Source organism: Bos javanicus, chromosome 14, assembly GCF_032452875.1.
Source record: "Bos javanicus breed banteng chromosome 14, ARS-OSU_banteng_1.0, whole genome shotgun sequence".
Classification (NCBI taxonomy): domain Eukaryota; kingdom Metazoa; phylum Chordata; class Mammalia; order Artiodactyla; family Bovidae; genus Bos; species Bos javanicus.
Genome location: NC_083881.1, coordinates 1,617,069 through 1,645,048, shown reverse-complemented (window position 1 = coordinate 1,645,048; position 27,980 = coordinate 1,617,069). Strand labels below are relative to the sequence as shown.

The 27,980-nt window shown below is 59.9% G+C and overlaps 1 protein-coding gene across 18 annotated transcripts; it reads right to left on the bottom strand.

The window, feature by feature from the left end:
• On the bottom strand, window positions 1-27,921 carry LOC133260267 (maestro heat-like repeat family member 5). 18 transcript variants are annotated; one of them, XM_061438431.1, is made up of 28 exons: window positions 26,846-27,919; window positions 26,062-26,137; window positions 23,376-23,622; window positions 21,500-21,648; window positions 20,342-20,428; window positions 19,769-19,885; window positions 19,268-19,387; window positions 18,668-18,814; window positions 17,590-17,712; window positions 17,425-17,501; window positions 16,692-16,827; window positions 10,938-11,033; window positions 10,333-10,437; window positions 9,489-9,624; window positions 9,292-9,386; window positions 7,990-8,139; window positions 7,301-7,455; window positions 6,190-6,334; window positions 5,828-6,012; window positions 5,348-5,485; window positions 5,024-5,135; window positions 4,632-4,775; window positions 3,900-4,076; window positions 2,555-2,710; window positions 1,745-1,867; window positions 709-769; window positions 503-577; window positions 1-274 (listed from the first exon to the last, which is right to left on the bottom strand). In XM_061438431.1, exons 3-28 carry the CDS (start codon window positions 23,458-23,460, stop codon window positions 144-146), a joined length of 3,225 nt encoding a protein of 1,074 aa, XP_061294415.1. In that variant the 5' UTR covers window positions 23,461-23,622; window positions 26,062-26,137; window positions 26,846-27,919; the 3' UTR covers window positions 1-143. The 18 variants fall into 18 exon arrangements, 17 of the variants coding, with proteins under 17 accessions (XP_061294415.1, XP_061294406.1, XP_061294413.1 ...); XM_061438422.1 differs by having other exon boundaries at window positions 709-811; window positions 26,846-27,917; XM_061438429.1 differs by having other exon boundaries at window positions 1-269; window positions 709-811; window positions 26,846-27,917.
• Window positions 27,922-27,980: the final 59 nt, after the last annotated feature.

The following is a 27,980-nucleotide window of genomic DNA, read 5'->3' as shown; positions in this document are numbered from 1 at the left end:
AGAAACACCTCATATTTAATACAGAACCAAAAAAACACAACACAACAAAACCAACTGCAAACATTGGCAGCCCCAGACTGACTCAGAAGATCATCACATACTGGGACAGTTCAGTGACGTCTTCGGAGAAGTGCTTGTAGAATTTACGGCTCACGGAGTCCGGGTCCTCCTTGAGCATCTCGAAGTCTGCAGCAGAGACCCAAGGGTCCTCCAGTCGCGGCGCAGCCGGCCGTGGTGCGGAGGGCAGGCGCAGAGGGAGGGGACAGGACCTGCCCTGGGAATCCGGTCTTTGAAGACACTGCCCTTCCGGGGGCTCCATCAGAGCGGTATGGGGGGTCACGGCCTGTCCCCAGGGCCCACGTGGGCTGTGTGTGTGAGGTAGGTCATGGCCTGTCCTGAAATCAGTTCTCAAGGGGAAAATGACGGCCCACCCTGGGGAGGGGCTGAGGCCGTTCCAGCATCAGGGGAGTTCCCATGCGGCTCAGGGTGGCCCTGTGCTTACACTTCTTGAGGGTCTTCACGTCGCCCTTCTTCAGGTAGAAGCAGAGATCGGTGAAGTAGTCCTGCAGGATGCCCCCTGCAGGGGGGAAGGTGAGGTCCACTGAGGGAGGCAGGCCAGGACAGGGGCAGGTGCCCAGCTGGCAGATCAAATGGACCTCAGGGCCCGGGAGTGTAGCTTCATGTGGATCGGGTGATGGCCACACCTACCGATGAACTTCATGGCCGTGAGCTTCAGGCGCCTGTTGGGGCTGTCCAGGTACGCCAGCGCCTGCATCAGAAACTGGTGGTAGCTGCTGAAGTTGCTCTCTACCTGGGGTGGTGGGGAAGGAGATGGGTGGGCGATGGGCAGTGGCCCTTGCGCTCCCTGGCCCTGCCTTCCAAGCCTGGAACGGGGAGGGCCGTGACCCCAGGCTGGGTCCAGGGCAGGCAATCTGGACCCCTGGCAGGGCTAGGCTCTGCCGGACCGCCCTTCTCAGGCCCATCTCCAATGGGACCTTGCTTCCCAGTAGCCCCTCCCTTCTACGGTCCAGATGTCTCCCAGAAGTGGCCTCTGCCCCTTCTGGGAGCACTCTGGGCTCCACAGGGTGAGCCCACAGGATGCGGGCGGTCTGCGGGTCTCCTCTGTTCAGAGGGGCATGCGTGGGGATCTGGTGTCCTGCTGTTCCTCCGTGCCAGGGAGCAGGGGCCTGTCTACGCCTGGAGCCTGCAGCTGCCACGGCCGGGGCAGGGATCGCCTCAGGCCCGGAATACAGAGCTGTGGAGCTGCGGTGTCTCTTGCTCTCCCCAGCCCGTCCATGTCCACCTCCGCGCACATCTCCTCCGCACGGGGTGGGGGTCTGGCCCACTGCTGGTGCTGGGACCTACAGGGCCTGCCCGACGTCCACACTGGGACGTCAGGAGCCGCCATGTCCCCCGGGGCCCCTCCACAGCAGTGTGGGGCTGCTGCCCGCAGGGCCACCTGGTCCAGACCCGTGGCAGGGGTGTGGTCTCCTGCGTGGCCCACCCTGGAGGCCCTGAGTGCCACGGCAGAGAGGCAACAGCGTCCTCCCAGAGGCTGAAGCCTCCAACCCAACATGGAGCCGGCATTTAATAAACATCCACAGGACCGAGGTGAGGGCACCTGAGGGAGTGCTGGCATCTGCCCCGCCCACTCTGGGAACCCCTCAGGGGACCCTGTCTGCACCCAGCCTGTCTCCACCTCCCTTGCCTCCTTGCCACTGCCCCGGGGGGGCCAGCATCTCACCATGTAGATAAAGATGTCATTCTCAGCGCCTGGGCCATGACCCCAGGCCAACTTGCTGAACAGCTCCTTCCGGAATTCCCACTTCAGCAGGATGGCGCAGCGCAGGAAGGTTAACTTTGTCTTCTGTGGGTGCCCAGAGACAGGTCACCACCTCCGCACTGCACCCTCCCGGGCCCAGCAGGCACCGCCTCCCAGCTGTACCTCAGGGGAGCTGCACCATGGCAGGAAGTGGGGCCCCGCGGCAGTCTTCACTCCCCGAGACCCGCGGGTGTCCTGCTGTCATTCACGGGAGGGTTCCAGCGGTGCCTTGGCCACCCAGGCCTCCTTCCCAACCCTGAGTGCGCCTCCCAGTTCAGGGGCTAGGCATCCAAGGAAAGCGTGTTGGCCGTTTGCTCACCCGCCCCTACCAGCTGTGGACCCTGGTCTCGCGACTCCTTTAGAGAGTCCTTGTGTCCCCGTGATGGGCAGAATTGTGTCACCAAGATCCATGTGTTGAAGTCCTAAACCCCAGGACTTTAGGGTATGAATGTATTTGGAGAAAAGGTCCTTAGGGAGGTGACTGAGTTAAGGCGAGGTCTGAGAGCCGCCTTGATCCAGTGTGACTGGTGTCCTGATAAGGAGGGGCGATCAGGGCACAGGCACCCAGGAGGGACCAGCACGTGAGGCCACAGGGAGAGGATGGCCATCCACACACCATGGAGAGCAGCCTAAGGGCGCTGGCCTTCCAGGCTCTGGATCTCAGTGACAACGCCGGTGGTGGCTTACAACCGCCACCCAAGCTGACGAAGACAGGCACGCCAGACCACTCACCGTGACCACCTCAGGGCAGGTGTCGGCCAGGTGGAAGAGCAGGGGCACCAGGGCCTGGAAGGCATGGCTCTTGAGCGCCTGCCGGAACTTCTTGCCACCGCTGTAGATGACATCTCCGTATAGGAAGATGGCTCCGCCACGCACGCCCTCCTGCTCCTGCCAGAGACGGGCAGGTCTTCCCTTCAGCCAGGCAATCTGCTGGCGCCCGAGGCCCCACTGCGGCCCCAGCCCCACCAGGCCACTCGCCCTGCCTGCTGCCACCCACCTCTCACCTTCCGTTCCAGCCCAGTGATGGCAGTGGCCAGTGGGTGCCATACGCCCGCTCTCTTCAGCACAGGGTGAGCCGAACCCCTCCCTCCACCCCCCGGCCCTGCTGCCCAGGCTGCCCCAGCACAGGTCACAACGGCTGGCTGCCCTCTCTCCTGGCTGCCCGCTCCTGCTGCCCCCTCCCATAGCTGCCACCTTCTGCTGGGTTGGCCTCTTACGCCGGTGTTTCTCCTGTGCTATTTCTCTGGGGGCCTCGGGCTGCCAGCAACCACACCTCCAACTCCCAGGGAGACTGGGACGGGGGTTAGAGCACAGACCCCGGAGCCGGCTCTGTCACCCGCTAGCTCTGCGACCCTCAGCAAGGCTTCTTCCGTGCATGACTCAGTTTCCCCTTTTATGGCAAGGGGCTGACAACAGCGCCTTTGCTCTTGGGTCACACTGAGTGCTGAACCCCACTATCCTACTCTGCGCCCCAGTTCCTCCAGCTTCATCAGACCACCTTGGGACAGCAGCCCCAGAGATCTCCTAGACACAGCGTGAAGGGTGGCACAGTCTGCCTACCCACCCCCCCTCCCCCCCCACACACACAGTCCCTGAGGACTGTGCCCGCAATCCCTGAGGTCCTTCTGGTGGCCCAGCGGCCCTGCCTCAGTTCAAACCTCACCACTCTTAAGCCCCTCCTTTATTCAGAACCCCTGAAACCATTTACCCTGCCCCCACTCATTCTCTACGTGTGAACCTAGGCGGGCCCTGCCCTCTGCTCCCAGCCCACCGCCACTTCTGGGTGAGGAATGCGGAGGCCTCAAGGCCTCACAGAACCGTCCAGCCCTGGGCCAGGTTCCTGCTGGGCTCCACCTGTGGACGTTATCCATGACGCCAGGAGCAGCAGCTTCGGCTGCTCTTATTGGAGGGGGTTAACCTCTCTAGCTGCTCTGATTGGCAGGAGTTAGCCGCCCTGGCTGCTCTGATTGGAGGGTGTTCACTGCTGTGGCTGCTCTGATTGGCAGGGGTGGGGTGGGCGTGGGGTGTGGCGGCTCTGGCTGTTCTGATTGGCAGGCTTGGGCACGGGGTTCCTCACAGCTTCAAACAGCGGCAGCAGGTGCTGAGCCATCTTGACGCTGACGGCGCCGATTCCCTGGGCACCCAGGTGGTGCAGGACGTCACCCAGGATCTCCATCAGGCCCAGCAGGTCCTGGGGCTGGGGTTTCAGGAAGCTGTCCAGCAGCCCGGTCAACTGGTTCCGGAGCAGGACCACCTGCCGAGAGACGCGGCCACCCGCTGGCCCGCTCTGCGGCCTACGCGATGCCCTTCTCCGCCTCTCCACCGGCGCCACCTCCCCAGGCCAAGTCCCCCGCTGAGGCCACCTCTCCTCTGCACTCCTGGACCCCCTTCGCGCCCAGTGGAGACCCGGCCCCAGGCCCCAGCCGGGGTCTTGGAGGAGGACGTGTGCCTGGAGGCCCACAGGGCAGGAGAGGGAAGGGCGTCCCCATAGAGGCAGGTGTGAGCTCTCGGTGTCTGGGTGGAGTATGGATGGACGACCTGGCAGGAGTGCCTCTGGTTAGGGATGTCTACCTGGAAAGGAGGCCGGGGTCTTGGACCTCAAAGTCGCTGAGCCCCTTGCGGTCCAGAAAGTCTAGGACCCGCGGCGCTGCCCAGTGCAGCAGGGTGTCCCCAGCCCTCCCCGTATGCCCCGCCCAGCCCCGGCCTGCCGTGCCTTCCTCATCCACCCCTTCCGAGGTGACCTGCTGCGGAGGCTCTTTTCCACCGCGCCCCCCTCCTCCCTGAAGCCTCCTCCCTGCTCCCTCCTCACCTTCTGAGGTTGCATGAGGCTGCTGCTGAGGCCCTTTAGGCTCATGGCCCTCACCAGCGGGTTGGGGTTGTTGAGGCCCAGGTTCAGGAAGCTGTCTATGGTTCTCCGAGACATGTACTGGGTGAGCTCCTGGCCACTGAGAAACTAGGCAGGGGCGGCACAGTCAGGTCTCCAGTTACTTACAGCTGCCAGGGGAGATGGGCCCGTAGCCTGGCATGAGGCAGCGGGGCTAGAGGCACAGCCGCACTTCCAGGCAGCAAGTAGACCTGACGTGGGAGGCGGAAGCTATGGGGCCTGTGTTTCAGGGGTAGGGATGGAAGTCCATCCTCTGTCCTGAGGGCCAGAGGGCACTGGTGAGGGGCCGAGGTGAGGCGTGGCCAGAAGGGGCTGACCTCTGTGATGATGAGGATGGCTACGATGTTGTCCCGTTCTTCAGGGCTCTTCAGGAAAATGACCGCCTGCCCCAAGACCGCTTTGACCTCACAGTCATAGTGGGCCATGGCCCTGTGAGATGGAGGAGGCAGACAAGGGGACATGAAGTCTCCCTCCTTGGCCAAGGGGACCCCTCTACCCCAACAGACCTTCCTTACTCAGGGAGATGGCCCAGGTGACTCAGTCTGGAGTGCAGGGTCCCAATAAGGAGTTTCGGGGGGTGGGGGTGGGGGTCCATCAGGGGGTGCGGTCTGGGGCAGGCCCCTCCCAGGCTTGGAGCTTACCTGGCCAGGAGGGTCACCCCTTCGGTATAGGTTTCCAGGTGCTCAAAGAGCTCCCAGCCCCTTAGCAGCTTGAGGTGGGCGAACACTTCCCAGTAATTGGTGGTCCAGAAGAGACCCTTTAGGGCCTCCAGGCATGTCCTAGGGGCAAGAAGGGTCTTGAGATGGGGTGAAAGAGGGCAAGGGCCCACTTCTCCAGCATAACCTGTGCTCTCCCAGTTGGGTGGGGTGAGCGGCCTCCTTCCACACGCCCCTCCTGCAGGAATCGCCCTTCTGGTCGTGGTCTGCTGCTCAGTCCCCTGCTCCCCACCCTGGACCCCCAGGTGGGACCAGAGCTCATCCTTTTTGGGTGGGTGCCCAGCCCTTAGCCCCGGTCCTTTTGCCCACCAGGGCTTCTAGGGGTGAGTGGAAGGAGCCAGAAAGAAGGTGTGGGTTGGGGTCCTGAGAGAGGGCTGGACCCAGAGGCTGAGGCTTGCATCTCACCTGCAGGGGCTGAGGGCCTTGGCCTCCAAGGCCTCCTCCTGGTAGTCGGACATGCCCTCCACCACATCCAGCTCAAACAGGTAGTGGAGCTGGGTGAGAAGGCCCAGGAGGATCCCTGCGAAGGCCCAGCGCACCGTGGCCTTGTACTCATGTATGTAGAGGAGTTCATAAATGGTGCCCAGGGCCTGCAGCAGGACAGGCACTGCCCTTGGTCCCTGAGGAGGGTCTGGTGCCAGCCTCGAGCTGGCCCCACCCTGGGACTCAGCATCCGGGGAAACCCTCTGCCAGACCACCCTGGCCTCCCCAAGGCCCCTGAATGTCAGACTCCATTGCAGGGGTTGGGGTGCAGGGGAAGGGCTCACCAGCAGGGAAACAAGCTCGGCCTGCACCGGGACCTTGATGAGCTCTCGGGGGGGCCGCAGCTTCAGCTTCATGTAGAGCAGCGTGATGACCTTGCGGGCCAGCCGGCTGTTGGTGGCCAGGGCCTTCCACAGGGGCATGACCTGCCTGGGGAGGCAGGGATCAGTCCCGCCAGCTGGCTGGCCACTCTGGGTGAGGGGCCACTGGGACACGACCCCAGGGTAGCAGGGCAGTGGAGGTAGCCAGGCTCTGCAGGATCAGGGAAGCCCCTAGACTGGGGGGGTCCAGCAGCTATCTTCCGGTGACCCATGGTGGGGGGGGCCCTGCTTGAAGTTCTGTCTGGGCTGGCTCTCCCCAGTATTCACACTCAACCCCGCCTCGTATCCCATTGCCCGGGATGTGAGCAAACCTTGTCTTTCTCTTGCCTGTCCCCTCACTTGTAAAGTGGGGCTCATACCCAGCAGGGTGCACCCCTCAGCAGCCTGGGGGACAGGTGAGCCCTGGGGTGCGTGTCAGGGGCACAGCTGACCCCACAGCAGGCTGCTGCTCCCCGAGATATTTCAGGAGGCACTGTGACCTCCAGCACCCTGGACCTCAGAGTTCACACACCACTCAAATCAGGTTAGAATCCCACTGCCGACTCAGCTACCCTGGGGCTGGCCGGAGGCTGTGTTTCTAACATGACGCTATGGCCCTCACGGTATGGCTCCTGGAAACCCCACATTAGCCCAGGGGACGGCTGGGACATGGTGTGCTCCGGGCTGGGCAGCGGCAGGAGCTGCTGGGGGCTCGTTAGTGCTGTCACGTTCCCCAGCTGACCTCCCCGCCCTCTGCAGGTTGGTTCCTGGGAGCTCTCTGAGCCTGAAGGGATGCATCCATGCCATGGGGCCCCTCTTGGGACACTCTGCCTTAGCCCCTCAGCGTGGCGCATCTTCAGAGACCCCTGGCCGCCCTGGCTCTGGAGTCTAGGCAGTGGGTGAGGTCAGGCTGAAGTGCGTGGGCAGTTCTGCCTTCCCAGGAACCGAGTCAGTTCGGGATGTGTCTTTGGACTGGAGGGTGGACCACGGAGATGGACAGATGTTCACCTTTGGGCTGTGGGCGCAAGTGACCTACCTCTCTGAGGGAGGGCACAGGGACAGCATCACTTCGACGGTCTGCTGCGTGTGCTGCGTGCCCAGCACCGTCACGGCCTTCATCGTGGTCTGCAGGATGCTCGTGAAGACGATGTAGGGCAGCTCCTGAAACAGCTCCTGCAGGATCTCGGCCACCTGTGCAGGGAGGGTGGGCCACGAGAGCCTCGGAGCAGCCCCCATGCCTGGTCTCCTCCAGGAGGGCATCCCCGCCTGCAGCCAGTGGGGTGTCTGGACGTATACAGGCCCCAAGGGGGATGCCCCCAGCTGGGCTGAGCCCGCCATTGCTGCAGGCTCGTGTGAAAATGGACATCAGCTCAAGGGGCCAGTGGGCCTGGCCTTCGCTGCGGAAGGTGACTTTCCGAGTGGGCTGTGGACTAGGTTGGCCGAGTCAGACCAGGGCAGTTAAAATCTTGGCAGGGGTGGGGCCCCTTTCTCTCTTTCTTGCTGGACAAGACTGTGACAGAGACAGGGTGCCTCTCTGATTGCCTGTGGCAGGGGCCTGGGACCTTGAGGAGTCCAGCCAGGTGGGAACCCCTGGGCCTGGCTGAAGCTCAGCCGTGCCGACCAGAGCTGATGGCCAAGAGCAGCCTCAGGACTTCCTGCTTCCAGGACCCAGGGGGCCTCAGTGAAGAGGCCTGGCGTGCGCACGGCCCCCGCCTGGTGGCCCACCTGCTCTGGCTTGATGCTGTGGTCCTCCATGATGGTCAGGAGCAGCTCCGAGGCCAGGTGGCTGTTGAGGGAGTCGTGGCTGCACAGCCCTTGCAGGAGCGTGAGCACGAGCTGCGTGTGCTGCGCCACCGTGAGGTGCTCGTCCAAGGTCTGCAGCAGAGGGGCCGGGCTGAAGGGCCGAGGGGTCCTCCCCCGGTCAGCCACCATCCCGGCCGTCCCAGTGTGTGCTCGGAGACAAAGCTGGGCTGTGCTCTTACCCAGGGACAGAGTGAGCACCAGCTGCACAGACTGCAGAGACCCCAGGAGGGCCCCACTTGAACCCCTACCCCCAGCAGGCTGTCGGTGCCGGCCCGGCTGGCCTCCACAGGCCGTGGACCGCCGCTCAGTAGCCAGAAATGTGGCCGCTGCAGGCTCACAGCTGCTCCTTCTCTGGGAAACTGCTCTGCAGAGTCGGAGAGCGAGCAGCCGTGCTCGACCCCTAGCCTGGGATAGAGGTGGGGGCTGACTCTGGTGCCTCCCCCAGGGCCGGGCTGAGACCACGCCCTGCTCAGCCCTCCCCACTCCTCGGTCAAGGGCACTGGGACTCTTGCCCCGGCCCCGCCTCTGGGGAACCCACTAGAGGGATGGGCTTCTCGGTTGTGAGCCTCTGGGGAGGGTCCTCAGGGACATCCATGCTCCCGTCCCAGCCTGTGCTGAGAGCGGCTGGATTCCGGGCTCGGTGAGGCTCCCTCAGAAGGTGGGACAACGGGCACAGAAAGTTCGACGACCCACCAGAGCACTCAACCAGTGGCGCACAGCTTGGACTCAAACCCAAGCCCTAGAATCTCAGTCCAACTCAAAGGGAGAGCTGAGCCCGAGGACGTGATCTGGGTGGGGATCGGGGGGCAGAGGGGGCGAGAGAAGGAAGACCAGCCATCCCGCTTGCCCTGATCAGGGATGGGGGTGCTAAGGCCAGCTGTCACCCTAGTGGGGGGCCACGGGGGGCCAGAAGGAGAGGATGCTGGGAAGGGAGGTTCTGTAAATGTCTGTGAGACCACAGACTCTGCGTCTCCTAAGGGGCCCCGTCACAGTTGGGTGAGCGGGGCGGGGGCGGAGTTCTAAGGGGAAGAAAGACGGGGTACTTCCCTGGTAAGAGCTCTGGGGACTGGGTGCTTGCTAACCTGACCCCTGCCCAGATTGCAGAGTCCCTCCCCTGGCCCCATCTGTGAAATGGGCAGGCTGACCCTGTGCTCTTGGGCAGTCCAGGGCTCTGCAGGAGCCCCGGGCCAGCTGCCAGCACCCTCCAGCCTTCCCAGCCCTCACCTTCACCAAACTGTAGAACTTCAGCTCTGAATCTTTGTGAGCCTTTGTTTCAAAGTTCTTCATTTTATTCAGATGCATGAACTCTGCCGTGCTCCCTGCGGTGGGACACTGGGTCAGGAGGCCTGCCTCCTGCAGCCTGGGAGACGACACCCTCCCCCCATACCACCAGGGAGGCCTCCCCTGGCCCCATGGCTCACCCTTCTGCTGGATCAGAAGCTGCAGGAAGAGGTAGACGCACTGGTGGGAGTGGCTCTGGGTGAGCTGGTCCCTGTCCCGCCACAGCAGCAGCAGCAGGCCCACCTGGCGGCCCAGCCCCGAGGGCATGGCCTCCTCCTGGGGGAGGTGTGCAGTGAGCAGCCGCCCGGCCTCCACCGTCCCTCCCAGCCCTGCAGCTCTCAGCCGGTTCCTGTGCTCAGCTTCTTGCGGGTTGGGTGCTGGCGCCACGTCTGCAGAGGGGTCCTTGTTCACCTTCAGGACCCCTGTTTCCTCGTTGCTTCTGACAGGAAGTTAGTGGACTTCCTGTCCTTCCTTCCCTGTGTGTGTGTGTGCACGCCTCTGTGTGTGCACTCTTTCCTTCTGGCTGCTTTGGGATGTTTTTCTGTTTATTGTTGTATTTCAGCAGCTTGGGGCCTTGGCTGAGGGTGGGGTGACTACACCAGGGCCCGTCCCCTTCCCTCCAGGTCTTTGTGTCTTGGCTCCCCCTGCCCTACTGGTCCTGGAGCTGAGAGCTCTCAGCTAAGTGCTCCTCCAGCTGGTCCTTGTATCGGCTGCCCGGTCCTCAAACACTGCCCTCTCCGTCGGGCCTTGCCTGAGGGCTCCAGGTAGCCCCCGGCTTCCCCCTCTTTCCTGCCAGTCTTGCTTACGGGGAGCCTTTCAATCCAGGTCGTCCCTGTTCTATTTGAACCACGACCTCCACCCCAGGACTGGGCTCCTGGTGGGAGGGTGTCTGGGCCCCAGCGCCCGCCAAGCATCCCTGTGCTCAGCGGACAGGGACTGCGGGAGTCGACAGGAGGTGGTGTGGGGGCCCGGCGGGGCACTCACGCTGAGCTTCACGTAGTCTGCCACATACTTGAGAAGCAGGAAGATGGACTGTACCACCCGCTTCCGCTCATAGCTTTTGCTCGACTTCAGCCAGGGCTCCGTGTGCTGGGGTGGAGGCCAGAGCCAGGGACCTCAGCCTGCGGGCCCACCCTCCTGCCCAGCTCCCACCCACATGGGGCGTGGCTGGGATGGCTCACAGCCTATGAGGCATATTACCCTTTCCTACCTGTCTAGTAGCCCGGCACCCTAGGGTGAAGCCACATGACTGCCCCTCGGTGCTCCCAAGGCTCTGGGGGCGAGTGGTGTCCCCCTAGGCCCCAGGCTGTGCAGGGGGAGCAGAGGGAGGATGGTGTTTGAGGGACGGCCTCTCCAGGCTGCAGGAGAGCCCACAGGGGCTGATCCTCCCTGCCCTGGAGCTCCTGGAGGTAAGGGCACTGGGCCTCCCTGCTCCTTGCAGGGTCTGCACTGTTCTGAGGGAAGAGGCGAACACCCCAGCACTTGGATACATGTGTGGGGCACACTGGCTGACCTGCCCTCCTGGCCCTCCACCTGCGGGATGTTCCCTGGGTGGGCCCCGGGGTGGGGTGGGCACTGGGAGCCCTCACCTGCAGGAGGAAGCAGATCTCATCCATGCTCTCGTTCTCAGAGATGAAGGCCTGGAGGAGCAGATCAAGCGCTTGCATGGACTTCTGGTACAGCGCCTGGTGGCCAGAGAGTAGCTGGTCAGCCTGGCCTCCACCAGGCACCTCGGGGGTGAGCACAGACAGGGTGCCCCCACAGATGCCAACTCTTCGTGTTATAGCCTGTGGCAGTATTAAATCTGCCTCCAAGACCCCAGGAGGAAACAGGGCTCCACGAGCCACGGGTGCTTCCGGGAGGCAGGCAGCGCCCCACTCTGGCTCCTTGGACAGCTCCCTGTGGCCCTCCCACCTCCCGGATCCGGTCTCCACGGCCTATGTCCTCCGTTTGCTCAAACCCGTGTCCCGGGGCGAGTCCTGCCCTCTCTCCTCTCCCTTTCTTGCTTCTCCCTGGGAACATTTTTTGGTGCATGTTCCCAGATATTTGAACTCAGACCCAAAGCCATACGCAGACCTGCCCCAGTACTCGTGCGGTGGCGACCGCAGACCTGCCGGCACTCGGCATTAGGAGCCACTGGGTGACTGTTGAATGAGTAAGTGATTGTGTCACTGTGGTCCATGCCACGTGAACACGCCAAGTGGTGGGAGTGACTGTGGCAAGCACTCAATAAAGCCTGGTTGAAATGAGGGAACCGTGGCTGTTCCTCTGCATAGTAATGCTGCAATCTGCCGCCTGGGACCAAAGATTTTCCAGGTTCAAAGGAGACGGTCTATGCTGTAATGCAAATAGGAACCAGAAGTACAATTGGCACCCTCGCAATGACAGCTCAGTAGCCATGCATCCATTGTCTTCTTCAGTGGGTGCGTGCTGAGCGTGTATCACACCACTTGCAGGAGGCAGCAGGAGAAAGCAGGCCTGGTTCCTGATCACGAGCCTCTCCCTGGCCAGTCGGAGAGAAGCAAGAGCATTTTGTAAAACTCTAAGGAGAAAAATTTGGGGGGGTGCCTCCAAAATCACTGCAGATGGTAACTGCAGCCATGAAATTAAAAGACGCCTACTCCTCGGAAGAAAAGCTATGGCCAACCTAGACAGCTTATTAAAACGCAGAGACAATTCTTTGCCGCCAAAGGTCTGTCTAGTCAAAGCTATGGTTTTTCCAGTAGTCATGTATGGATGTGAGAGTTGGACTATAAAGAAAGCTGAGCACCGAAGAACTGATGCATTTGAACTGTGGTGTTGGACAAGACTCTTGAGAGTCCCTTGGACAGCAAGGAAATCCAGCCAGTCCATCCTAAAGGAAATCAGTCCTGAATATTCATTAGAAGGACTGATGCTGAAGCTGAAACTCCAATATTTGGGCCACCTGATGCGAAGAACTGACTCATTTGAAAAGACCCTGATGCCAGGAAAGACTGAAGGCGGGAGGAGAAGGGGACGACAGAGGATGAGATGGTTGGATGGCCTCACCAACATAATGGACATGAGTTTGAGCAAGCTCCAGGAGTTGGTGATGGACAGGGAAGCCTGGCGTGCTGCAATCCATGGGGTTGCAAAGAGTCAGACATGACTGAGCAGCTGAACTGAACTGACTGAAGAAGAAAAATAAACACCTAAACAAGTTTGAGACTGAGTTGCTATTAAGTGCTGTAGAGGAAGACGGGCATCAAAGAGGTGATGAGCACCTCTCCCCTCAGACCCTGGGGCCCGAGGGCCCAGCACTGGCAGGTCCATCTGCCCTCTGCTCCCCCTCCCAATGGAGGTATGTCACTGCAGGTCAAGGCTGCTGGCATCCACAAAACAGAGAACCAGGGAGGGGAGAGGTGCACAGAGAACAGAGGGTCCCCTCGAGTCCAGCAGGTGAAGGTGGGACCCCCACCCCAGGATGGGAGAGAAGGCCCCCAGAGCTGCGTGCTGGGCCTGGGCCTGCACACACTGGCCTGGGTAGAGAATGTCTTAATTCATGGGGAGAGGGCAGAGTCCAGAGGTGTGTTTGAGGCAGATGGAGTTCCAGAATCAGTGCTGCTCTAGCCTACCAGCAAAGACTTTTTTTTTTTTTAAAGATCTGAAAAGGTTTAGAGTTTAGAGTTAAAATTAATTTAACTGTGTACCATAACAAAGCCCCCCAATAATTATAGGAATACAAAAATTTACAGCACATAACAGACCTCATTGATGATGGTTCGCATCTGTTTAAGAATTACCAGGTATGCAATGAAGCAAGAAAACATGACCCACATTGAAAGAGAAATAATCAAAATCCACCCATGAATGACAGATAATAGAGTTAGTAGACAAACTCATTGAAACAGTTATTATAACTGTATTCCACATGTTAATAAACTAGAGGAAGGTTTGAATTTGTAAGATAAAGACAAGGAAGATATGAAAAAATGATCCAAATAGAACTTTTAAAGATGAAAACCAAAATGTATGAGATAAAAAAACATACCATGGGATGAAATTCAGATGTCAAAGAAAAAAGATTAGTGAAATTTGAAACACAGGACCCAGACAAAAATATATTTCTAGTTCCAAAGTGGTAGAAAGAAGAAAGTAAGCAGAATATCAGTGACCTGCAGGGCGACTTCCAGCAGTCGAACATGCGTGCACTGGGGACGCATCCAAGACATGGGGTGGGGTGTATGAAGAGAGTGTGTGAGGAAATAACAGCCAGGACTCCTCCATATTTGGAGAAAAGTATAAGTCCACAGTTCCAGATGTTCAACAAACTCCCAGCAAGTTCAACAAACTCCCAAACAAGGAACATGAAGAAAATTACAAAAGCTCTACCATACAGAATTGCTTAAAAGCGGTCTTAAGGAGGAAGTGCCAAAAAAATAAAAAGCAATTGAACAGTCAAAGGAAAAAAGACCTGTTATTGGAGGAACAAAGTTAAGGATGGCAGCAGATTTTTTGGGATAAAACTACGTGATAAGACAGTGGTCAAGTGTGTGAAGCACTAAAACAAAAAAGAGGGACCTGTCCATTTAGAATTGTATACCCAGTGAAAACACACTTCATTAACAAAAGCTAAATAAAGGCCTTTTCAGATAGAGGACAGCCAAGGTGCTGGAACTGTCAGATCTTTGAAAGGCCAGTCTCTGGATGAAAGGACTTTCATGCAGGATGGAAATGTAATATCTGAATCTACAAAAAGGAATAAAGGCCTCCCGAAACGGAACTGTGTTGGCAAATATGAGACACATTTCTCATTATTTAAATCTTGCTAAAAGATAACTGGAGTGGGTTGCCATTTCCTTCTGCAGGGGATCTTCCTGACCCAGGGATCGAACCCAGGTCTCCCACATTGCAGGCAGACGCTTTAACTTCTGAGACACAGGGAAGCCCAAAAGATAACTGGCTGTTTAAAGCAAAAAGAATATCAATGCTTTGGTAACATGTGTGGAAACGAACATATGACACTGGAGCACAGGGATTGTTGGGAGCCCCCACATGTGAAGTGGGGTAACATCACTTGAAGTGCACAGCAATAGACTAAAGATGTCTGCTGAAAGCCCTGAAATAACTAGTAAGATAACAAAGAGCTGTTCCAAATAAGCCAAAAACACAGATAAAATGGAAACTTAACAGAAAAAGAGTAACAAAAGATACAGGACAAATTGGAACCAGCGGTCAGATGGTCACAGAAACCCAACTATCTTGATGTGTAGTTAGTTTAACATGACCATCCCTTGTTAAAGGCAAAGGTTGCCAGATTGGATAGAAAAGCAAGACCCAACTGCATGCTTCCTATAGGAAAAAAAAAAAAAGACACCTTAAATTACGACACAAATAAGTTAACAGGAACAAGTCCTGTGATGCTGACACATCCAGGCTACACTAGCATCAGACGGTTGACTCCAGAGCAGAGTAAGGCCTGCAGTAAGGATGGCTGTTCCGTGAGGGCGCCGGCGTCTGCGCCCCGGGAGGACACGTGTCCAAAGTGTGTGTGGAACGAAGCTTCAAAGTGAACTGAGTTTCAAAATAAACAAAGCAAACTTGATGCGGCTGCAGGACAGAGACAGCCCACAGCTGGAGCGGGATGTCCACACCCCTTTCAGTCACTGATAGAAGACAAAGTTTGGCGAGCGCACAGGAGATTTAAGCAGCGCGACCCCCTCCCTTCACCTAGCTGGCATTTGTGGGCAACCCCAGGGACGGCGGGATGCGCGGCCCATTCGTGCGCCCTGCATGTTCACCGACATAGCCTGTGATCTGGGCCAATACATTTTAAAGGAGTCACACTTCTGTAAAGTGTTTTATTTGAGAAAAAAAAAAAAGATTAAACTAGAACCTAATTAACATACTTCTGAATAAGTCATAGACCAAATTTTTTAAAAAATCTAAACTGAAATTAGGAAGTATTTGAACTAAGTGAAAATGAAAATATATCAAAATCGATCATCACAGTAGACGTAGCAAAAGCATCTGACAAAGCCCAACCTCCATCCTCATAAACACTCGCAGTGAACTCGGAAGGGAAGGGAAGCTTTCGTCCTGACAAGGAGCTAGCAGCATGCCTGAATGTAAACACAGGAGTGTCCCCCTCAGATCAGGGGCAAGACGGGGCGTCTGCCCTCGTCACGGCTGGCCAGCACCGTCTCGAGGTCCTAGGGTATGCCGCAAGTAGAGAATGAGGCAGAAAAGGCATCGAGATTGGAGAGGAAGACAACTGCCTTTATTCGCAGAAGCCATGCATCAAACCCTACGGAATCTACAGGAAACAAACTTATGGTTTCCAAATGGGGAAGGGAGGGGAGAGAGACAAATTAGGAGTATGGGATTAACGGACACAAACTACTATATGTAAAGTAGATAAGCAACAAAGAGTTACTTATTGAACAGGGACCTATATTCAATATCTTGTAATAGCCTACAATGGAAAATAATCTGTGTGTATGTGTGTGTGTGTGTATACATATAACATGCACATATTATATGCATGTGTGTATATGTGCATATATGTACACGTGTACCTACGTGTGTATATATAATATAGGACACACATGTATGTGTATATATACACGTACACACACACACACGCACACATATATAAAACTATCACTTTGCTGTACACCTGAAATTAACACAGTAGTGTCAATCAACTAGACTTCAACTTTTTAAAACTGTTGCTGTAGGAGGCAGGAGATGAGATGCGGGAATATACGGTTACTTATAGGTTATCGTCAAGGTACTAGCTTTGGTTTGGGGTAACATGTTTTGTTACTGTAAATAACTAAACCTAATAACATGGACTGACATCAGGAGTCTATCACAACCAAGGATTATGATCATCTGATTCTGTGCACCTACAATCCCCTTGAAAAAAACTAGCAAGGACACTAATTTGAAATTTAAAAGGAGGTGCCCGTGCTGGCAGCGGCTCCAGGCAGGGCTTGTGACAGGTGTGCCCAAGGATGCAGGTGAGCCTGAGTGAGGTGTGTGGAGTGATGAGCATGTGTTTCACGCAGGGGCGGGACCTTGGGAGCAGACCATGCCGAGCCAGACCCGGGGCCTGGGGTGAGGGACGCCTGGCCGCTCATCTCCGGCTGTGCGTTCACCCCAGCACCCTCTGATTCTCATGGAACACTATTGGCATGGAGACCAGAGCCCCATTTGAGGGGGCTGAGCCCAAAGATCCAGGGTTTTTCCAAGGTCAAAGCAAGTCTGCGTGAAGCTGGGCTGAAAAGCAAGTGAGCCTGGGGCTCTCTGCTCTGTTGCCCGCACTTGCCCATGTGGCCCAGCACCCGGAACCACCACCCCAGGAGCGGGGCGGTCACCACAACGTCCGGGGCCAGCTCCAGCGGCGGCAAGCTGGTCTTCAGCATCTCCACGGGTGGGAGGTTGTACAAGCTCTGCAGGCAGGTCTGCAAGATTCTGGACTTGACCGTGGGTTTGAGTCGGGGCCGTAAGTGGCTGGAAGAGATGGCCGGCAGAGGCTGACACCATCCAAAGTGAGGGAAGGGACTCTGGCTCAGTGAGGGTGGGGGTGGGGTGCCGAGGGGAACACGAAGTTCAATCTGACTGGAAGGGCCATCCCAACTCATTCATTCACTTCTCTTGAGCTCAGTGATGTTCATTGTAAGAAAACTGAGGGATGATTCTGGGGTCAGTATCAACACTGTGAATAGGATCTGGGTCAATTTGTGAGAAGGGTGGGGTTCAGAGTGTGACCAGGGTCAGGACTGAGAGTGTGACCAGAGGTCAGTGTGACCAGGTCAGGGCGCAGTATATGATAAGGTCAGGGCTAAACATGTAACATGTGTGACCAGGGTCAGGGCTCAGCATTGAGCAGAGTCAGGGCTCAGTATGTGCCACCGTTATCAACCTTGACCTTGATGAGAAGCAAGGGAAACCTGTCCCTGACCCTGTGGCTCCTGGGCTCCGCTCAGCCCCTGGTGCCAGGCCCACCACTCTAGCCCTCACTCACATCTTTCTTGTCTCCTTGCACACTAACCCCCACCTGAACTCAGAGGCCTGGCTGTGCTCGCTCCTGGACCCGAGAGACATTACCTCAGCTCCATGATGACCAATATGATCTTCTGCCGGAAGAGGTTGGCCAGAAAGTTGGGCTCCTTCTCCAGGATGCACTGGGGGGCGGGAGGGAGCCAGCATGGGGGAGGCGCCCACCTGCCTGCCCGGCCTTCCCCCGCTGCACAGGCCCCCGGGGTCACTGACCAGGAGACACTGGATCAGCTCCGGGATCTGCGTGAACTTGTAGCTCCGGGCACTGCTCTCCCGACTGAGAGCCTTCACCAGCATGATGGAGGCCGAGAGGAAGCTCGCCTTCAGGGTGCTGTCCTGCCCAGGCAGACAGACCAGAGCCCCGCCAGGGCCCAGGGCGAGCTATCACTCACCCTGCCTGGCCTGGGTACAGGCAGTACCCCACAACAAACAGTGCACACAGCGCACACGCAGCACCGCTACACAGACACGGTACAGAGGACACACCCTCAGCACACACACCACACGTGTGAGGCACATACAGCAATGCATGTAGCATACACAACGTAGCTCTTAGCACATCTACACACACAACACACACACTACACACACAGCATATCCACTTCCACGCACGTCCACACATATACACAGCACAGCCTCATGCGCACAAAACGCACACATGTACAGAAAGCGCCCACGTGCATACATGACACATGCAACGTGGACAGCTTGCAAAACATGTAACACACAGCAAGCCCTAGTGCACCTACATGAGCACAAACTGTGCATGTGGCACGCACAGCACACAGCCCACAGGCACACCTCACGTACAACACACACACAACACACTCGCGCACACACCGCCTGGCTTAAAAGGCCTGGAGCCCTCCGTGGGAAGTCTGCACTGACCCATCCTTGCTCTCACGCAGTGACATTTTTGAGAAAAAGAAGTGAGGGTCTAAAAGTCGTGCTGAGGTCGAGGTCAGCACTCAGTGTGCAACCAAGGTCAGGGTTCAGAGTGGGCCGGGGTCAGAGGTCAGCTGCTGATGAGGACAGGACCCAAAGCCCTGGAGATGGAAGCCCCCGCCAGCACGCCTCACACTCAGCCCCTGCTCCCAGTTTTCAGAACCGACTCCTCACCAGGCCCTGCTTTCCAGGCGCCATTAGTACAACCATCGATGGGCAAGGCAGTGGACACGAGGACTGGACGTTGGAAGGGTTGGCTTGCTCGCTCTCATGCACACGCACACACAATGCATGCACGCGCACACACGCTCACACCCCCCGCCACCCAAAGCCCGGCAGGGCTCACGTGGCTGCTGCAGGTGAAGTAGTACACCATCCTGGAGGCGATGTTGTCCACCCAGGGCAGGACCTGCTTCCCGGCATGCATGGCCATCTGCCCATAGCACAGCAGGGCAGTGCTGCTCACCCACCTCCAGTGCAGGTCTGGCTCCAGCTGCTGCGGCCGGAAGCACGGTCAGAAGCGGGGCCACGGGCAGGGAGAAGGGCCCGCCAAGCCCTCTGCTTCCCCGACCCGCCCTGCCAGGACCCCGGCCCCTTAGAGCAGCCCGTCTTCTCTGAGCAGAGGCGCCCGTGCAGGCACCCTAGTGAGGACGTGGCCAGGGCCATACACGCTGCCTGAGGTCAGAGCAGGCCCCTCAGCCCCTGACCTTTAGCCTGACCCAGGCTCTGGAGACCCCTGTGTGGGGCCCCCGGGGCAAGGCTCACATCGGCCTGGCCAGCCAGGACAGGAAGGCGTGAATCCCCCGCTCCAGCCCTTCAGGGAGGTGGCTGGGTGGGACCACTCGCCTCCCCAGGTTCCATGAGCAAACTGAGGCTCAGACAGCACCAGTGACCAGGGACACGCTCCAGGCCCCCACCCTCCCCATCCCCGCACCACTGTTCCTACCTGGCTTTCCAGGGGCAGGGGGGCAGACCTCAGGAACCTGGTGCGGCCCAGGTGCTCCAGCCTGCCCCACACCTGCTCCAGGTGAGAGCTGGACGTTATGCCGACGGCCAGCGAGATGCCCTGGGGGCCAGAGGACCCCTTCAGGAGCCCGTCCCCGAGGCCAGCGCCCTGCAGACCACCTGCCCCTCCCAAGGATGCAGCCCGTGCCTGCTGAGTGGCTGGCAGGGCTGCTGCAGCTGCCCGAGATAACCTGCACCCTGGGGCTGACAGCCAGGATGGAGCCTGGACATGCCCTGAGCAGTCCCCACTCTCACAGTCAGTGCCTGCATCGGTGGCCCCTGTGTTTATTGCAAAAGGGCTGGGGTGCTGTTAGAGTCAGAGTCCCCATGGGGAGGGCGGCGTGGACCTTGGTCACAAAGCAGCCGGGTGAGCGGGAGGGGGGCCCGGGCCACGGGCCTGAGGGAACCCGAGGGGCTGAGGTGCCTGGGGCCTCCGACCCACCTCCCGGTTGCTGGATGACTGGTGGGACAGCTCGAGGAGCTGGACCACGTGCTTCCTCACCATGTTGGCGTCAGCACTCTCCCTGAGGATCACGCCGTACAAGTGGAAGAGGAAGGACTAGGGCAGGGGGAGAGAGCACCTTCTGTGCGGGGCTGGCGGGCACCCGTTCCGAGCTCCGTGCTAAGCCTCCCAGCCTGCTCATCTCAGGGACCCCTGGCAGATCCAGGCCCCTCCGCCCCCCACTGCCCCTCAGGTGGGGTGGAGGCTGCACTCAGAATCTTCTAGAAGCCCGTGCGGCACTGGGCAGCATGACGTGAAGGGACCAGCATCGCCGCGCTGCAAGGGCGCAGGGCCTGTGAGGGGCAGGCAAGGCAGGCCCAGGCCCGGACGGGCCGCGCAGTGGCTGCACGCACAGGGGTGCCAGTGCCCCGAGGCCCACGTCCCTGAGGCCTGGCCGCCTCTCCTGCCCTGGGGTCGGGTCCTGGAGCAGCCAAGGTGTGAGCCTTTCCAGTACTTTCTGGGCTGGGTCGGCCTTTGGGGAGGGGCGGGCCTGGGGGTGACCGTAGCACCGACCTTCTCCAGAGGAGAACTGAAGTCCAGGTTCAAGGGCTCCAGGACCTCCTGGATACTGGCATCTGACACCTTCACCTTCTGCACAAGCTGCAGGCAGAGCACAGTGCTTGCCACCCCAGCCCCCAGCCCCCCAGAGACCAGAGTGCACAGGACAGACGGGCCCAGCAGGCCTGCCACCGGGAGCTGGAGGCCAAGTCCACCGGGAGTCTTCAGGGACTGCAGTGACCCCGTGCGTGGGCAGAGAACACACAACCCATCCCAGAAAGGGTAAGGAGGGGGTGGGGGCTGCTACCCCTCCAAGAACCCTCCAAGGGACTCATTCCAAGCACACCCACCCTTGCGTGGGCCCTGGTGGCCTGCTACCCATAGGACAGAGGCTAAACCCTTATCATGGCGGGTGAGCTAGGCTGGCCTTGCGGTATCGCCCGCGAGTGAGCAGGGCTGGCCTCGTGCTGTCTCCAGAGAGTGTCCCCAGCCCGTGCTGCTGTCTCCAGGTGTCAGGGCCTCTGCACAGGGCTGCTCCCCTGGCTGGACGCTCTACCCACTCTCAAGCCAGGCTCCTGGGAGTGGGTCAGCCGCCAGCCAGGGGGCGGGGCTGAGCTGTGCTGGTGCCCCCGCGGCCCCCATGTAAGCACACTTGCCCTGCCGTGACGCGACCTCCAGGCCTTCACACTGGACAGAGGGCTGGAGCAGCGGGGCGTCAGGGAAGAGCTGGCTCCGCACCCCAGGTCAGCCTGAGACCCTTGTGGGAGGCCTGAGCATGGCGTCTCCTGTGTCCTGCAGAGGGGCATCAGCGCCGCCCAGTCCTTGGGAGCCCCCAAGGGGCAGCAGCGATTGGATCTGGTTCCCTGAGGGGTCCAGGCGCTCGGCCAGCTGACAGGCACCCACCTGCCCTCACATGTGCCCGTCACGACTCCCTCCTGCCTCTGGGAACCTTCCCCTGAACATGCCCCGGGTGTCAGGGATATCAAGACTGGAGCAGGTGGAGTGGGCTCTGAGGCCCCGGGGCAGAGTCGGGAGGGGCAGCCTCCCGGGGCAGAGGGTATAGAGGGAGCACCCCCCCCCAGGGCAGAGGGTGGAGAGGGAGCCCCCCACCCCGGGGCAGAGGGTGGAGAGGGAGCCCCCCACCCCGGGCAGAGGGTGGAGCTCAGCGCCCACCTGGCTGTGCTGCTGGAGGCAGCAGAGGATGGACTCCAGCATGAGGCACCTCTCCGAGACTGACATGGTCCTGATCTTGCTGACGACGGCCTCCTCCCAGGGTGGGCTGCGGCGCAGGGGCTTCTCCGCCACCACCCTGCCTGAGTGGTCTGCAGAGCACGGAGACGCAGAGAGGCAGTGGTGCGGACGCCGAGGAGCGCAGGCCTCAGGGCTCCTGCCCCGTCTGGGTCCCGCAGTCACCGCAGCGCAACCGCCTGGTGCACAAGGCACCCTCGGGACAGATGCGGGAACACAGCCAGGAGGCTCTGAAGACCCCACCGAGGGCAGACGCCTCCCCCGGGCTGACTCCACCTGGAGGCGGGGGAAGAACCAGGGCCCGGGGCCCGGAGAGGGGCCCACAGTGCAGCCCCCGACAGGGGACGTGGGGGCGACGAGCACCAAGCACGCGGGCTGAAACCTAACTTGGACCCTGACCCTGCTCCTTGCACCCGCCCCAGGAAAGGGCAGCGCATCCCATAGCTGCGTCTCTAAACTACAACCGTCAACACACAGCGGAAACAGGGGTTGGGGCCTCTGAATCCTGGGATGGGAGAAGGCTTTCTACACACAGCTTGAAGGCAGAAGCCAGAGAGGGGGCTTTCAGAGTCAGCAACATGGACTCAGGCCCCGGGCAGCATCACAACCCACCAGTAAACCCGGAACACACACTCGTGACCTCTGTAACCAAGGTTACTCTCCATACACCTGTCAGTCAGTCGGTAAGGATTTGCACCATTGTTTGGAATACAGACAAAGGGGATGGAGCCAGGGCTTCCGGAAGAAAGCCTTCTGGCCAATAAATGAAGCACAAGGCAGCCCCCGCCCCCACCAGTGATGAAAGGACTGCAGACCAAAACCAGGGAAGAGGGTCTTTCTCTAGACAAAGACAACCAGAGTGTGGAGAGAGACGCCCTCGTGCTGCAGGGGTGGGGGAGGCGGCAATTTGTCCTCTTAGAAAGGTGATCAAGCAGCTCTTCTCAAGTGCAAATAAAAAGCATGTAAGACCACTCAGAGACAGGAGTCCTCTCTCATGAGCAGAAGAAGGCTTTGTGATAGCGGTGAGGACTGGTTTCCAAATGGCCCACACTTTCACAGATAATCAATACTTCTTCCAGCAGAAAAAACCAGAAGGCTGCGAAGCCAGTGTTCGTGGGGAATGAAACAGGTCGGGTGCTCGGGTCAGGTGGTCATGCGCAGCGTGGGCCCCGCGGTGCCCACGTCCCCTGCCTTCTGCAGGCCCCCACCTTCCCCAGCCTGCTCTGAGAAGCCCCCTGCTGCGGCCCACAGCCAGGGCCCGTCTCAGTGAGTGTGCCTGTCGTGGGGCAGGGGGTGCACTGCTGGCTCTGACCAGCAAGGGGAAGCTGCCCGCCTGCCCACCAGCTCACTCGCTGACTCGCTCACTGAACGCTTGCTGAGGATCTGTGCCCGCCAGGCACCGGAACCCCAAACTAACACAAAACGACTGTGTTCATTTGGTTCTCAGGCCAGCACTGCGTCCCCAGACCCTGACGGGCAACGGCGAGGGCTGACTCCACCCTCTGCCTCCCTCGAAGGTGCGAGACCCCAGGACCCCAGGAAGGGCAGCACAGAGCCCGGGCGGCCTCGGGGGACGGGGACAGCAAGGTGCTGGGTGAGGCTCCGCGGGCCAGCTCCAGCCCCTGGTAGACTGCCGAAGCCCTTCCAGAAGTTTCTGTCTGCTGCTCACCCACACAGTGTCAGGAGGGAACCCCAGAAGGGAGGGTGTGTGTGGGGCTGACACTTGGCCATGGTGACGGGAACCAAGGCCCAGGAGGGACAGCTCAGCAGGCCTCCCGAGGTCCCGCTCAGCCCTGCTCACCTACGTCCAGCTCTTGCGCCTCAGGCGAGAGGCGGTTGGACCGCCAGGAGGGGCGGTGGAAGCCGTCGCTGGGTGCGGCTACCATGGCGCGTGGCACTCCGGGAGGACGGGTCCTGGCAGGGCAGAGGGCAGCCTCTCTCACACCTGCAGGAGCAGGGCCAGGGTGGCCAGCCCCTCCTCTGTCAGCTACTCCAGACCAGGCCAAGCCCCCCACGCCCTGTCAGCAGCTCCGAGGCCTCCACGGGACCTGGGGAAGAGGAGGGGCTGGTTCCTAACTTGGGCCAACATTTGAGGTCCCCCGACACTACCAGGGCCCCTGGGCCCCAGCCTACCCACCAGGCTCCCCACCCCAGGGGCTCTGTGATTCAAATACAGAGTCCATATGGCAGGGACCACCTGCCCACCATCCTTACATGCACAGCACAGGTGTGGCCCCCACAGGGGCAGCCAGGAGTGCGGGGCCATGAGGACAGGCTGCAGGAGCTCAGCGGGACTTTCCTGGGGTACAATGCGCCCAGCCCGGTCACTGCCAGACTGTGACCCCCTTATCTGGGCCTAGGTGGGCAGGCCACACGCTCTGGGAGGCAGTGGCGACCCTGGGGCAGCCATGGGGTGCCCTGGGGACTCCATCCCCGCCTGTACTTTCAGTGGCGTCCAGCATGCAGAGCGGCAGGGGCCTGTAGGCACTGGGACAGCAGAATCTGCGTTTCTGACGAGCCTCCATCTCTTACCACAGGCTGCCACCTTGGCTCGTGGCCTCCTGGAGGCCCCACTGGGCCTCCACTGGCCTGGACCCAGGCAGCGGCTGCAGAGTGGGCAGGTGTTCCTTCTCGGACTGTGCAGCCCCTCCCTGGGAGGCGGGACCTCGGTGACCAGCACCGAGACGGGGCTACTGCTCCCTTCACCTCCAGCCTCTTTCCTAAGTACTCCTAGAAACTGTCCCTGGCTCCTCTGTCCCCAGGCACCCAGCCCTCACGCACGCCCTGATGCCCCTCCACTATTCGTGGCCTGACCTCCAGCTCTGGCCCCCCGGCCCCTCTCCTGTCACTGCATCTCCCCAGCCTCCCACCAGCTCGGTCCCTGCAGCAGGGGCGAGTGTGGGGGAGGCTCAGTGTTTTCCCACAGTCCACAACCCAGCCCCCTCCCTGATCACAAAGGCGGGTGCTGCAACTGGACTCGCAGCAGAACGCTTGCATCCAGCCCCACAACCCCCAACCCAGCCCCCGGAATGGGCGCGGGCCATCCCCATTCTCAGGGCCTGCAGTTTGCCGCACCCCGCCTGCGGCTCAGGACCTCCTCCTGCCAGCCTCAGGGTCTCCTCCGCCTCCCACCTCTCCCCGCTCCAGCCCACCCTCCATCCCAGCCCCCCGCCCTGAACCACACCTGACCAGCCCTTCCAGTCCCGACCCTCCTGGCCGCATCCCCTCATGGGTCACTCCCCCGGGCCCCCACAGGCCAGACCCTGTCCCCGCTCCCGTGCGCCTCAGGGCTCCCCCCCTCACGGGTCACTCCCCGGGCCCCCCCCCACCCCGGCCAGGCCCTGTCCCCGCCCCCCTGCGCCTCAGGGCTCCCCCGGTGGCCCAGCAGCCACTGCTCTCCTTCGACCCTCAGTGGTCCCCCTCAGCCCCCCTCTCCCTGCAGAAACGCTTGCTGCACAAAGACCCTCCTGACCAGCACACCGGCCACTGGCTTTGGCTGGGTTGGGGGGGCTATTGCTCTGTTTAGAGGAGACAGTTTTCTCCTGATGGTTGAACCTCTCATCTGCAAGCTGGTCCCTCAAACCACTTTCACAGAGGATGGAAAGGTCACTGTGGTCCCTTCCACACCTGGGGTGGTCCTGGGACCAGGCTGTTGGAAGTGACAGCGGGAGAGAGTCTGGAGGCCTCCTGGGGAGGTAAGACCAGACCAAAGTCAGCAAATGGGACATGCACCCAAGGAGGTAAAGCTGGAGGGCCCAGGGTAACCGGCCCCAGAGAGCATAATTTGGCCAGAGGGCAGGATCACCCCCCTCTTGCCGCCTGGTCCACTGCGGGCCCCCAGCGCCCTCCCCCAGAGGGCCGCAAGGCCTCCCCTTTAGTTCCTGGCCCCACCACTGCACTGCCACCCGCCTTTGCACAAGGGCGCTGCTGCCTGGGGCACTCCTGCCCACTGCCCTGAGTTCCCTACTCCCTCACCCCCCTGCCCTCCCATCTCCAAGCCTGGGCCTCTCTTTCTCCCCCGTTAGGATCTGCCTTCAATCTGCCTCTCTGAAGCTTTAGGTTCCTAGAAGGGAAGAGCCTCCCCAGACACGCAGGGTCAGGTGCGGGGAGGACTCCACCCTGGTCTCAGATATGAGCTCCCAGCAGCCAATGGAATCGTATCCAGAAGCTGATAGTCACATGGAGAGATCACTTAAAACGTTGATGACAGCCCCCAAGAGGGGAGTCTCTGATAAGACCCCCAGGAGCACACGGAGGATCCCATTTCTGGGAGTTTAATCAATGGAATGAATGAGAAATGCATAGCAAATTCTCTACTCAAGGAATCTTCGCACAGTTAAAATAGCCACACATGTTCAAAAACACAGGAAGAACAGGCAGTGATTAAAAATCATCTTTCTGAAGATGATTTAATGACGCGGGAAATTGCTCAGGGTCCCACGTGCAATGAAAAAGCCGTATGATTCTAATTTAAAATTAACCATTACCTCTGGGTGCTGGGGTTTGGGTGTTTTTCCTGTACTCTTTGCAAATTCCGACTTGTCTGCAATGAGAATGATTACCCTTATGAAAAAAAAAAAAAAGATTGCTTATTTAAAATCAAAGGTGACATGAGGTTTAAGAATAAAAGAAAAAGACAAGTCAGTGGACAGCACCACCGGAGGAGGGACTTGGCACGAGGGCTCTGGCCAGCTCTGTGAGTCCAGAGGCTTGACCTCGCGGAGCACCCTGAGAACACGATGGAGGACTCAGGTCTCAGGCCTCGATGGGAGCTGGCTGGGAAGGGGCTGGTGTGGGCGAAGAGGTTGGAGAGGGCAGTACATCAGCTGTTCTGGCTGGGGACAAACTCGCTGCCCACCCTGTGGACGTCTGAGGGACAGAGGCGGTGCCCACGGTGCTCAGGACCCTGCAGGGCAGCCTGGGTGCACGTGGTCCAGACTTGCGCCTGGTGGTGGCTGGCAGAGCAGTGGGAATGTGTTCTCTAAGGGCTTGAGGACTTTATGAATTCACAGGATGGGGGCAGAGCCCGGCCACATGACCACAGGACCCAGCGGCCCCGGGCAGGAGCAGTGCGTACAGGGCCTCCAGGTTATCCAGAGGTCTGGAGGGCCCACCGAGGACAGCCAATGTGGGGTCACTCTGGCATCGCCCCTGCTGGCAGGTGGGCGTTACTCTCTGAGCAAAACAGCCCAAAGGACAGCAGGTGGTGGGGACCCAGCAATGCTGGGAGCCCCAAAGGGGGCGGGTAGGGCTGGCGTGGGGGGTGGGTACCTCCTGAGAGATCCCTCTGTGAGTCCAGTCCTGTCCCAGGGCTCCCAAAGCCACAGTTCCTACTTTCCCAACAGCCACCCCACCTAAGAATTCCGTCCTCCAACCGCTGTCCGTGGCAGTTAGGGGACTTCTATGGCCCTGAGTTTGCTTCTCTGGGGACCAGAAGGACCTGATCCAGACATGGACAGGTCCTGGAGACGGTGGCGGCCCAGGACTGGCCCTGCTACCCCCGGGTTCCTCTTCCTGGAGCCCTGCGCCCTCTCTCACGGCCGCAGACAGGACTGGGGGCCCATCCCTGTTGCCGGCACTGGGTGCTGCCCAACTGTATCCGTTCTGTGGGTTTGGGCTCGCTGGGTCCTTCCAGAACGTGCATCCCTCCCTTGCTTCCCCAGCCCTCGGCCTTGGTTCTCAGCCCCCAAGAGAGCAGGAACCTGTCCAGGCCTGGCTCAGCCCCCCTTGCAAGACTAGTGGCGTCTCCACCGGTCACACCAGGAGGGCAGCTGGGGGTGTGGCCACACCAACTGCCGCCTCCGGGGCATGGCCGGGGCCTCTGGGAGCAGCCTGTTCCCCCTGCCGGTGTCTCCAGCCCCTTCAGAGGTTGGAAGACTGGAGGAAGCCCCCTCCCCGCCTCGCACCCCAGGACAGGGCAGCTCCGCAACAGGGTCTGCTGCGACAGTCTAAGGGGCTTGCTCCCCCGGGGGTCCTCTGCCCAGTCAGAGAGGGCGTCTCAGGCTTCCAGGGGGCATCTGGGAGGCTTTGGAGGGAATTGCTGCCCTGCAGCGTGGCTCCGATTCTTGGGGCTGAGGGAAGCTTAGAGCCAGGCACCCCACCCACCCACGGGCAGAGCGCTGGGCTGGGCGGGCCTGCAGGTAGCTCGAGGCTGGGGAAGGCAGGGTGTGAATAAGAGCAGCGGGAAGAGTGACCCGGGCCCTTGGAGTCCTGCAGGCGCCCCCAAGGGCCCCGAGGAACTCGGGGGTAACCCCACAGGGTGGTCAGTTGGGGGGCTTCTACCATGTGCCCCCCAGCCAACAGCACCCTGGAGAGGTGGGCCCCAGGGCTTGCAGGGAGAGGAGGGAGTTGTGTGCAGCTGGCCCCAGACCTCAATCTGTGGGCCAGTCTCCCAACCCAGAGAGCT

Bases quoted from the DNA above. Each gene is read 5' to 3' on its own strand.
- LOC133260267 (XM_061438422.1), bottom strand. From the start codon at position 23,460: ATGGTAGCCGCACCCAGCGACGGCTTCCACCGCCCCTCCTGGCGGTCC. The intron at 20,429-21,499 runs GTGGGCGCTGAG...CTCTGCCTGCAG, and splicing joins GCCTCCAGCAGCACAGCCAG to CTTGTGCAGAAGGTGAAGGT. The intron at 578-708 runs GTAGGTGTGGCC...TCCCCCCTGCAG, and splicing joins CACGGCCATGAAGTTCATCG to GGGGCATCCTGCAGGACTAC.